Source organism: Tachyglossus aculeatus, chromosome 22 (genome assembly GCF_015852505.1).
Source record: "Tachyglossus aculeatus isolate mTacAcu1 chromosome 22, mTacAcu1.pri, whole genome shotgun sequence".
Classification (NCBI taxonomy): Eukaryota; Metazoa; Chordata; class Mammalia; order Monotremata; family Tachyglossidae; genus Tachyglossus; species Tachyglossus aculeatus.
In genome coordinates, this window is record NC_052087.1 from 58,457,951 (window position 1) to 58,470,358 (window position 12,408).

At 46.1% G+C, this 12,408-nt stretch overlaps 1 protein-coding gene across 3 annotated transcripts in view; it reads left to right on the forward strand.

The window, feature by feature from the left end:
• Positions 1-12,408, forward strand: part of SSH3 (slingshot protein phosphatase 3) — a 78,005-nt gene that overhangs the window by 47,723 nt on the left and 17,874 nt on the right. For all 3 annotated transcript variants that reach the window (XM_038764371.1, XM_038764373.1, XM_038764372.1), the window contains 3 exons: positions 400-528; positions 2,070-2,116; positions 6,964-7,110. In XM_038764371.1, coding sequence (XP_038620299.1) covers positions 400-528; positions 2,070-2,116; positions 6,964-7,110 — 323 coding nt within the window. The remainder of the gene's footprint in view (positions 1-399; positions 529-2,069; positions 2,117-6,963; positions 7,111-12,408) is intronic.

Below are 12,408 nucleotides of genomic sequence, written 5' to 3' on the forward strand. Positions count from 1 at the left end.
CTTAGTCCAGTGCTCTGCACACCGTAAGCGCTCAATAAATGCGATTGAATGAATGAATGAATGAACCTCTCTCCATCCCCCCCGTCTTACCTCCTTCCCTTCCCCACAGCACCTATATATATGTATATATGTTTGTACATATTTATTACTCTCGTTATTTATTTATTTTACTTGTACATATCTATTCTATTTATTTTATTTTGTTAACATGTTTGGTTTTGTTCTCTGTCTCCCCCTTCTAGACTGTGAGCCCACTGGTGGGTAGGGACCGTCTCTAGATGTTGCCAACTTGGACTTCCCAAGCGCTTAGTGCAGTGCTCTGCACACAGTAAGCGCTCAATAAATACGATTGATTGATTGATTGATTGATTGATTGACCCCCCACCTCTCGCCCCGCAGATCCGCCAGGCTTTAGAGCAGCGCCTGGGCCGTCCACTACAGGACCACCGTGACTTCATCGACAACGAGGCCCTGCTGCTCCTGGCCCAGCGGGACCGGGCCTCCCGCATCTTCCCGCACGTCTACCTGGTGAGTCCAACGCAGTGGGTGGGAGTGGGGGTAGAGAACGAGGCCAGGTCATCTAGTACAGTGCTCTGCACACAGCAAGCGCTCAATAAGTACAATTGAATGAATGAATGAACGAATGAAGTGGCATCATTAGTATTATTATTGTTAATAAGCCCGCTGTTGGGTAGGGACCGTCTCTGTATGTTGCCAACTTGGACTTCCCAAGCGCTTAGTACAGTGCCCTGCACAGAGTAAGGGCTCAATAAATACGATTGAATGAATGATCATTATTATTATTATCATTGTGAATAAGCCCGCTGTTGGGTAGGGACCGTCTCTTTATGTTGCCAAGTTGGACTTACCAAGCGCTTAGTCCAGTGCTCGGCACACAGTAAGCGCTCAATAAATACGATTGAATGAGTGAATGAATGAATGAAGTGCCATCATTATTATTATTATTGTTAATAAGCCCACTGTTGGGTAGGGACTGTCTCTTTATGTTGCCAACTTGGACTTCCCAAGCGCTTAGTCCAGTGCTCTGCACACAGTAAGCGCTCAATAAATACGATTGAATGAATGAATGAATGAATGAAGTGCCATCATTATTATTATTATTATTGTTAATAAGCCCGCTGTTGGGTAGAGACCATCTCTTTATGTTGTCAACTTGGACTTCCCAAGCGCTTAGTCCAGTGCTCTGCACACAGTAAGCGCTCAATAAATACGATTGAATGAATGAATGAATGAATGAAGTGCCATCATTATTATTATTATTATTGTTAATAAGCCCACTGTTGGGTAGGGACCGTCTCTTTATGTTGCCAACTTGGACTTCCCAAGCGCGTAGTACAGTGCTCTGCACACAGTAAGCGCTCAATAAGTACGATTGAATGAATGAATGAAGGAAGGAAGTGCCATCATTAGTATTATTATTGTTAATAAGCCCGCTGTTGGGTAGGGACTGTCTCTCCATGTTGCCAACTTGGACTTCCCAAGCGCTTAGTACAGTGCCCTGCACAGAGTAAGGGCTCAATAAATACGATTGAATGAATGATTATTATTATTATTATTGTTAATAAGCCCACTGTTGGGTAGGGACCGTCTATGTTGCCAACTTGGACTTCCCAAGCGCTTAGTCCAGTGCTCTGCACACAGGAAGCGCTCAATAAATACCATTGATTGATTGATGTGGCGTTAGAGGAGCGAAGTGTCGTGGGCTGCTTTGGAGTGGGAGAGGAGTGAGGTGAGCCTTCTAGACCGGGAGCCCACTGTTGCCAACTTGGACTTCCCAAGCGCTTAGTACAGTGCTCTGCACACAGGAAGCGCTCAATAAATACCATTGATTGATTGATGTGGCGTTAGAGGAGCGAAGTGTCGTGGGCTGCTTTGGAGTGGGAGAGGAGTGAGGTGAGCCTTCTAGACCGGGAGCCCACTGTTGCCAACTTGGACTTCCCAAGCGCTTAGTACAGTGCTCTGCACACAGGAAGCGCTCAATAAATACGATTGAATGAAGGAGCGGGCAAGGACACGGGCGGCTTTAAAACGGCTGTCTCCCTGCGTAGGGCTCCGAGTGGAATGCCGCCAACCTGGAGGAGCTGCAGCGCAATGGGTATGTTTCCTCAGTTTCCCCCCTCTATTTCCCACCTTCCACTCTTTTTTATTTTTTCCTGGTGTTTGTTCAGCACTCTCTATGTGCCAGGCACTGTACTAAGCGCTCTGGGGGATACAAGTTAATCAGGCCCAGCGATATTTACCAACGGTAAAATCAGCCTGAATAAACGCTCGTCCACACAAGTAAGAATCTACCTGAGCGCTTAGTACAGTGCTCTGCACACACTTGACTTCTCTGGGTTTCGGTTCCCTCATCTGTCAAATGGGGATCAAGATTGTGAGCTCCGTGTGGGACGGGGATTGTGTCCAACCTGATTAACTTGTATCTACCAGAGCGCTTAGTACAGTGTTCTTCATATAGTAAGCGCTCAAATTTCCCGCCTCCATTTTCCACCTTCCCCTCTTTTTTATTTTTTCCTGGTGTTTGTTCAGCACTTTCTATGTGCCAGGCACTGTACTAAGCGCTGTGGTGGATACAAGTTAATCAGGCCCACTGATATTTACCAACGGTAAAATCAGCCTGAATAAATGCTCGTCCACACAAGTAAGAATCTACCTGAGCGCTTAGTACAGTGCTCTGCACAAAGGAAGCGCTCAAAAAATAGCACTGACTGACTGACCCGAGGCAAGTCACTTGACTTCTCTGGGTTTCGGTTCCCTCATCTGTCAAATGGGGATTAAGACTGTGAGCTCCGTGTGGGACAGGGATTGTGTCCAACCTGATTAACTTGTATCTACCGGAGCGCTTAGTACAGTGCTCTGCACCCAAGAAGCGCTCAAAAAATAGCACTGACTGACTGACCCGGGGCAAGTCACTTGACTTCTCTGGGTTTCGGTTCCCTCATCTGTCAAATGGGGATTAAGACTGTGAGCTCCATGTGGGACAGGGATTGTGTCCAACCTGATTAACTTGTATCTACCGGAGCGCTTAGTACAGTGCTCTGCATACAGTAAGCACTCAAATTTCCCACCTCCATTTCCCACCTTCCACTCTTTTTTTATTTTTTCCTGGTGTTTGTTCAGCACTTTCTATGTGCCAGGCACTGTACTAAGCGCTCTGGTGGATACAAGTTAATCAGGCCCAGTGATATTTACCAACGGTAAAATCAGCCTGAATAAACACTCGTCCACACAAGTAAGAATCTACCGGAGCGCTTAGTACAGTGCTCTGCACACACTTGACTTCTCGGGGTTTCGGTTCCCTCATCTGTCAAATGGGGATTAAGACTGTGAGCTCAATATGGGACAGGGATTGTGTCCAACCTGATTAACTTGTATCAACCAGAGCGCTTAGTACAGTGCTCTTCATACAGTAAGCGCTCAAATTTCCCGCCTCCATTTCCCACCTTCCACTCTTTTTTATTTTTTCCTGGTGTTTGTTCAGCATTTTCTATGTGCCAGGCACTGTACTAAGCGCTCTGGGAGATACAAGTTAATCAGGCCCAGCGATATTTACCAACAGTAAAATCAGCCTGAATAAACACTCGTCCACACAAGTAAGAATCTACCGGAGCGCTTAGTACAGTGCTCCGCACACACTTGACTTCTCTGGGTTTCGGTTCCCTCATCCGTCAAATGGGGATTAAGACTGTGAGCTCCGTGTGGGACGGGGATTGTGTCCAACCTGATTAACTTGTATCTACCGGAGCGCTTAGTACAGTGCTCTTCATACAGTAAGCGCTCAAATTTCCCGCCTCTATTTCCCACCTTCCACTCTTTTTTTATTTTTTCCTGGTGTTTGTTCAGCACTCTCTATGTGCCAGGCACTGTACTAAGCGCTCTGGGAGATACAAGTTAATCAGGCCCAGCGATATTTACCAACGGTAAAATCAGCCTGAATAAACACTCGTCCACACAAGTAAGAATCTACCGGAGCGCTTAGTACAGTGCTCTGCGCACAGGAAGCGCTCAAAAAATAGCACTGATTGACTGAACCGGGGCAAGTCACTTGACTTCTCTGGGTTTCGGTTCCCTCATCTGTCAAATGGGGATTAAGACTGTGAGCTCCGTGTGGGACAGGGATTGTGTCCAACCTGATTAACTTGTATCTACCGGAGCGCTTAGTACAGTGCTCTGCACCCAAGAAGCGCTCAAAAAATAGCACTGACTGACTGACCCGGGGCAAGTCACTTGACTTCTCTGGGTTTCGGTTCCCTCATCTGTCAAATGGGGATTAAGACTGTGAGCTCCATGTGGGACAGGGATTGTGTCCAACCTGATTAACTTGTATCTACCAGAGCGCTTAGTACAGTGCTCTTCATACAGTAAGCACTCAAATTTCCCGCCTCCATTTCCCACCTTCCACTCTTTTTTATTTTTTCCTCGTATTTGTTCAGCACTTTCTATGTGCCAGGCACTGTACTAAGCGCTCTGGGAGATACAAGTTAATCAGGCCCACTGATATTTACCAACGGTAAAATCAGCCTGAATAAACGCTCGTCCACACAAGTAAGAATCTACCGGAGCGCTTAGTACAGTGCTCTGCGCACAGGAAGCGCTCAAAAAATAGGACTGACTGACTGACCCGGGGCAAATCACTTGACTTCTCTGGGTTTCGGTTCCCTCATCTGTCAAATGGGGATTAAGACTGTGAGCTCCGTGTGGGACAGGGATTGTGTCCAACCTGATTAACTTGTATCTACCGGAGCGCTTAGTACAGTGCTCTGCACACAGTAAGCGCTCAAATTTCCCACCTCCATTTCCCACCTTCCACTCTTTTTTATTTTTTCCTCGTATTTGTTCAGCACTTTCTATGTGCCAGGCACTGTACTAAGCGCTCTGGGAGATACAAGTTAATCAGGCCCAACGATATTTACCAATGGTAAAATCAGCCTGAATAAACGCTCGTCCACACAAGTAAGAATCTACCGGAGCGCTTAGTACAGTGCTCTGCACACACTTGACTTCTCTGGGTTTCGGTTCCCTCATCTGTCAAATGGGGATTAAGACTGTGAGCTTCGTGTGGGACGGGGATTGTGTCCAACCTGATTAACTTGTATCTACCAGAGCGCTTAGTACAGTGCTTTTCATATAGTAAGCGCTCAAATTTCCCGCCTCCATTTCCCACCTTCCACTCTTTTTTATCTTTTCCTGGTATTTGTTCAGCCCTTTCTGTGTGCCAGGCACTGTACTAAGCGCTCTGGTGGATACAAGTTAATCAGGCCCAGTGATATTTACCAACGGTAAAATCAGCCTGAATAAACCCCTGTCCACAAAAGTAAGAATAATAATGGTATTTGTTAAGCGCTTACTATGTGCCAAGCACTGTTCTAAGCGCTGGGGGAGATACAAGGTCAGCAGGTTGTCCCACGTGGGGATCACAGTCTTAATCCTCATTTTACAGATGAGGGAACTGAGGCCCAGGGAATAATGATAATAATAATAATAATAATAATAATAATAATAATAATAATGGTATTTGTTAAATGCTTACTATGTGCCGAGCACTGTTCTAAGCGCTGGGGTAGATACAAGGTCATCAGGTTGTCCCACATGGAGCTCACAGTCTTAATCCCCATTTTACAGATGAGGGAACCGAGGCCCAGAGAAGTGAAATGAGTTGCCCAAGGTCAGCCAGTCAATCCTATTTTTTGAGCGCTTCCTGTGTGCAGAGCACTGTACTAAGCGCTCCGGTAGATGCAAGTTAATCAGGTTGGACACAATCCCCGTCCCACACGGAGCGCACAGTCTTAATCCCCATTTGACGGATGAGGGAACCGAAACCCTGAGAAGTCAAGTGACTTGCCCCCGGTCAGTCAGTCAGTCCTATTTTTTGAGCGCTTCCTGGGTGCAGAGCACTGTACTAAGCGCTCCAGTAGATGAAACTTAACCAGGTTGGACACAATCCCTGTCCCACATGGAGCTCACAGTCTTAATCCCCATTTGACAGATGAGGGAACCGAAACCCTGAGAAATCAAGTGACTTACCTCCAGTCAGTCAGTCAGTCCTATTTTTTGAGCGCTTCCTGGGTGCCGAGCAGTGTACCAAGCGCTTGGTTGAGCCCGACATAATATAACAGACGTATTCCCTGACCGCAACGAGTATACTGTTGGGTAGGGACCGTCTCTCTATGTGGCCAACTTGGACTTCCCAAGCTCTTAGTACAGCGCTCTGCACACAGTAAGTGCTCAATAAATACGATTGAATGAATGAATGAGTATACAGTTTAGCGGCGAAGCCGGGATCGGAACCCAGATCCTCCGGACTCCTGGGCCTGTGGTGTAGACGCTAGGCCACACTGCTTCTCGCCTCCTTGCCTCCGGTCGCCCGCCCTCCTCCTCTCCGTGCCCTCTTCACACCCTCGGCATCCTCGGCCTTCATTCACTCATTCATTCAATCGTATTTATTGAGCGCTTACTGTGCGCAGAGCACTGTACTAAGCGCTTGGGAAGTCCAATTCGGCCACATATAGAGACGGTCCCTACCCAACAACGGGCTCCCAGTCTAGAAGGGGGAGACAGATGACAAAACAAAACAAGTAGACAGGTGTCAAGGAGCACAGAGCTCCGTACTAAGCGCTTGGCCTCTCGTCAGCCATGACACCTCCTTCCTTCCTTCATTCAATCGTATTTATTGAGACTTACCGTGCGCAGAGCACTGTACTAAGCGCTTGGGAAGTCCAATTCAGCCACATACAGAGACGATCCCTACCCAACAACGGGCTCACAGTCTAGAAGGGGGAGACAGACGACAAAACAAGTAGACAGGTGTCAAGGAGCACAGAGCTCTGTACTGAACGCTTGGGAGGGGTCAACACAACAAGAAACGGACACACTCCCAGCCCACAGTGGGCTTGGGTGCCATGAAGAGGCCTGGCCTCTTGTCAGCCTCGGCCTCTCTCTCAGGGTCAGCCACATCCTGAACGTGTCGCGGGAGATCGACAACTTCTTCCCCGAGCTCTTCACCTACCACAACGTGCGCCTGTGGGATGAGGAGTCCACACAGTTGCTGCCCCACTGGCCCGAAACCCACCGCTTCATCGAGACCGCCCGGTTAGCCCCCCATCCCCGGGGTCCGTCGTTCCCACGGGCGGGCCCACCCCCCAATCCAACCTCCTAGGAATAACAATAGTCATTCATTAATCACTGAATTATATTTAGCGAGCGCCGACTGTGTGCAGAGCACTGTCCTAAGCGCCAGGGAGAGTATCACATAGTAGGCTCCTTCCCTGCCCACAACAATAATAATGATGATGGCATTTATTAAGCGCTTACTATGTGCAAGGCACTGTTCTAAACCCTGGGAGAATATAACATAACAGGCTCATTCGCTGCCCACAACAATAATAATGATGATGACATTTATTAAGCGCTTACTATGTGCAAGGCACTGTTCTAAACCCTGGGAGAATATCACATAACAGGCTCGTTCGCTGCCCACAACAATAATAATGATGATGGCATTTATTAAGCGCTTACTATGTGCAAGGCACTGTTCTAAACCCTGGGAGAATATCACATAACAGGCTCATTCCCTGCCCGTAACAATAATAATGATGATGGCATTTATTAAGCGCTTACTATCTGCAAGGCACTGTTCTAAACCCTGGGAGAATATCACATAACAGGCTCATTCCCTGCCCACAACAATAATAATGATGATGGCATTTATTAAGTGCCTACTATGTGCAAGGCACTGTTCTAAACCCTGGGAGAGTATAACATAACAGGCTCATTCCCTGCCCACAATAATAATAATGATGATGGCATTTACTAAGCGCTTACTATGTGCAAGGCACTGCTCTAAACCCTGGGAGAATATAACGTAACAGGCTCATTCCCTGCCCACAACAATAATAATGATGATGGCATTTATTAAGCGCTTACTATGTGCAAGGCACTGCTCTAAACCCTGGGAGAGTATAACATAACAGGCTCATTCGCTGCCCACAACAATAATAATGATGATGGCATTTATTTATATGTTGCCAACTTGTACTTCCCAAGTGCTTAGTACAGTGCTCTGCACACAGTAAGCGCTCAATAAATATGATTGATTGATTGATTGATTGATTAAGCACTTACTATGTGCAAGGCACTGTTCTAAACCCTGGGAGAATATCACATAACAGGCTCATTCCCTGCCCACAACAATAATAATGATGATGGCATTTATTAAGTGCCTACTATGTGCAAGGCTCTGCTCTAAACCCTGGGAGAGTATAACATAACAGGCTCATTCGCTGCCCACAACAATAATAATGATGATGGCATTTATTTATATGTTGCCAACTTGTACTTCCCAAGCGCTTAGTACAGTGCTCTGCACACAGTAAGCGCTCAATAAATATGATTGATTGATTGATTGATTGATTGATTAAGCACTTACTATGTGCAAGGCACTGTTCTAAACCCTGGGGGAATATCACATAACAGGCTTATTCCCTGCCCACAATAATAATAATGATGATGGCATTTATTAAGCGCTTACTATGTGCAAGGCACTGCTCTAAACCCTGGGAGAGTATAACATAACAGGCTCATTCGCTGCCCACAACAATAATAACGATGATGGCATTTATTAAGCGCTTACTATGTGCAAGGCACTGTTCTAAACCCTGGGAGAATATCACATAACAGGCTCATTCACTGCCCACAACAATAATAATGATGATGGCATTTATTTATTTATTTATATGTTGCCAACTTGTACTTCCCAAGCGCTTAGTACAGTGCTCTGCACACAGTAAGCGCTCAATAAATATGATTGATTGATTAAGCACTTACTATGTGCAAGGCACTGTTCTAAACCCTGGGGGAATATCACATAACAGGCTCATTCCCTGCCCATAACAATAATAATGATGATGGCATTTATTAAGCGCTTACTATGTGCAAGGCACTGTTCTAAACCCTGGGAGAATATAACGTAACAGGCTCATTCCCTGCCCACAACAATAATAATGATGATGGCATTTATTAAGCGCTTACTATGTGCAAGGCACTGTTCTAAACCCTGGGGGAATATCACATAACAGGCTCATTCCCTGCCCACAGTAATAATAATGATGATGGCATTTATTAAGCGCTTACTATGTGCAAGGCACTGCTCTAAACCCTGGGAGAACATAACATAACAGGCTCATTCCCTGCCCGTAACAATAATAATGATGATGGCATTTATTAAGCGCTTACTATGTGCAAGGCACCGCTCTAAACCCTGGGAGAATATGACATAACAGGCTCATTCGCTGCCCACAACAATAATAATGATGATGGCATTTATTAAGCGCTTACTATGTGCAAGGCACTGTTCTAAACCCTGGGAGAATATAACATAACAGGCTCATTCGCTGCCCACAACAATAATAATGATGATGGCATTTATTAAGCGCTTACTATGTGCAAGGCACTGTTCTAAACCCTGGGAGAATATCACATAACAGGCTCATTCCCTGCCCACAATAATAATAATGATGATGGCATTTATTAAGCGCTTACTATGTGCAAGGCACTGTTCTAAACCCTGGGGGAATATCACATAACAGGCTCATTCCCTGCCCACAATAATAATAATGATGATGGCATTTATTAAGCGCTTACTATGTGCAAGGCACTGCTCTAAACCCTGGGAGAGTATAACATAACAGGCTCATTCGCTGCCCACAACAATAATAACGATGATGGCATTTATTAAGCGCTTACTATGTGCAAGGCACTGTTCTAAACCCTGGGAGAATATCACGTAACAGGCTCATTCACTGCCCACAACAATAATAATGATGATGGCATTTATTTATTCCTTTATATGTTGCCAACTTGTACTTCCCAAGCGCTTAGTCCAGTGCTCTGCACACAGTAAGTGCTCAATAAATACGATTGATTGATTGATTAAGTACTTACTATGTGCAAGGCACTGTTCTAAACCCTGGGAGAATATCACATAACAGGCTCATTCGCTGCCCACAACAATGATAATGATGATGGCATTTATTAAGCGCTTACTGTGTGCAAGGCACTGTTCTAAACCCTGGGAGAATATCACATAACAGGCTTATTCCCTGCCCGTAACAATAATAATGATGATGGCATTTATTAAGCACTTACTATGTGCAAGGCACTGTTCTAAACCCTGGGGGAATATAACATAACAGGCTCATTCGCTGCCCACAACAATAATAATGATGATGGCATTTATTAAGCGCTTACTATGTGCAAGGCACTGTTCTAAACCCTGGGAGAATATGACATAACAGGCTCATTCGCTGCCCACAACAATAATAATGATGATGGCATTTATTAAGCGCTTACTGTGTCGAAGCGGGTCGATGAGGTCACGGGTTCAAATCCCAGCTCCACCAATTGTCAGCTGTGTGACTTTGGGCAAGTCACTTCACTTCTCTGGGCCTCAGTTCCCTCATCTGGAAAATGGGGGTGAAGACTGGGAGCCCCCCGTGGGACAACCTGATCACCTTGTAACCTCCCCAGCGCTTAGAGCGGTGCTTTGCACATAGTAAGCACTTAATAAATGCCATTATTATTATTATTATTATTATTATTATTATTATTAATCCCCATTTTCCAGATGAGGTCACGGAGGCTCAGAAAAGTGAAGTGACTGGCCCAAGGTCACACAGCAGACATGGCTCAGTGGAAAGAGCCCGGGCTTTGGAGTCAGAGGTCATGGGTTCAAATCCCGACTCCACCAATTGTCAGCTGTGTGACTTTGGGCAAGTCACTTCACTTCTCTGGGCCTCAGTGACCTCATCTGGAAAATGGGGATTAAGATAGTGAGCCCCCCCTGGGACAACCTGATCACCTTGTAACCTCCCCAGCGCTTAGAACAGTGCTTTGCACGTAGTAAGTGCTTAACAAATACCATTATTATTCTTCTCTGTGCCTCAGTTCCCTCATCTGTCAAATGGGGATGAAGACTGTGAGCCCCCCGTGGGACAACCTGATCACCTTGTAACCTCCGTAGCGCTTAGAACAGTGCTTTGCACATTCATTCATTCATTCAATCGTATTGATTGAGTGCTTACCGTGCGCAGAGCACTGGACTAAGCGCTTGGGAAGTACAAGTCGGCAACATATAGAGACGGTCCCTACCCGACAGCGGGCTCATAGTAAGCGCTTAATAAATGCCATTATTATTATTATTATTATTATTATTTTTATTATGTGGCGGAGCTGGGATTATGAGCCCTTCTAGACTGTGAGCCCACTGTTGGGTAGGGACCGTCTCTATATGTTGCCAACTTGGACTTCCCAAGCGCTTAGTACAGTGCTCTGCACACAGTAAGCGCTCAATAAATACAAACTGAGGCACAGAGAAGTGAAGTGACTGGCTCAAAGTCACACAGCTGACAATTGGTGGAGCCGGGATTTGAACCCATGACCTCTGACGCCAAAGCCCGGGCTCTTTCCACTGAGTCATGTCTGCTGTGTGACCTTGGGCCAGTCACTTCACTTCTCTGAGCATCAGTGGCTCAGTGGAAAGAGCCCGGGCTTTGGTGTCAGAGGTCACGGGTTCAAATCCCGGCTCCACCAATTGTCAGCTGTGTGACTTTGGGCAAGTCACTTCACTTCTCTGGGCCTCAGTTCCCTCATCTGTCAAATGGGGATTAAGACTGTGAGCCCCCCGTGGGACAGCCTGATTACCTTGAGACCTCCCCAGTGCTTAGAACAGTGCTTTGCATGTAGTAAGTGCTTAATAAATGCCATTATTATTATTATTATTATTATTATTATTATTATTATTATTAAGACCCATGACCCCTGGCTCCCAAGCCCGCGTTCTTTCCACTGAGTGGGTGCGTGTGGGGAATTCATTCATTCATTCAATGGTATTTTTTTTTAATGGCATTTATTAAGCGCTTACTATGTGCAAAGCACTGTTCTAAGCGCTGGGGAGGTTACAAGGTGATCAGGTTGTCCCACGGAGGGCTCACAGTCTTCATCCCCATTTTCCAGATGAGGGAACTGAGGCCCAGAGAAGTGAAGTGACTTGCCCAAAGCCACCCAGCTGACAAGATGTTGCCAACTTGTCCTTCCCAAGCGCTTAGTACAGTGCTCTGCACACAGTAAGTGCTCAATAAATACAATTGAATGAGTGAATTAAAGTGGCATAGCCGGGATTTGAACCCACGACCTCTGACTCCAAAGCCCGGGCTTTGAGAAGCAGCGTGGCTCAGTGGAAAGGGCACGGGCTCTGGAGTCACAGGTCATGGGTTCAAGTCCTGGCTCCGCCAATTCTTTTTTTTAATGGCATTTATTAAGCGCTTACTATGTGCAAAGCACTGTTCTGAGGCCCAGAGAAGTTAAGTGACTTGCCCAAAGTCACACAGCTAA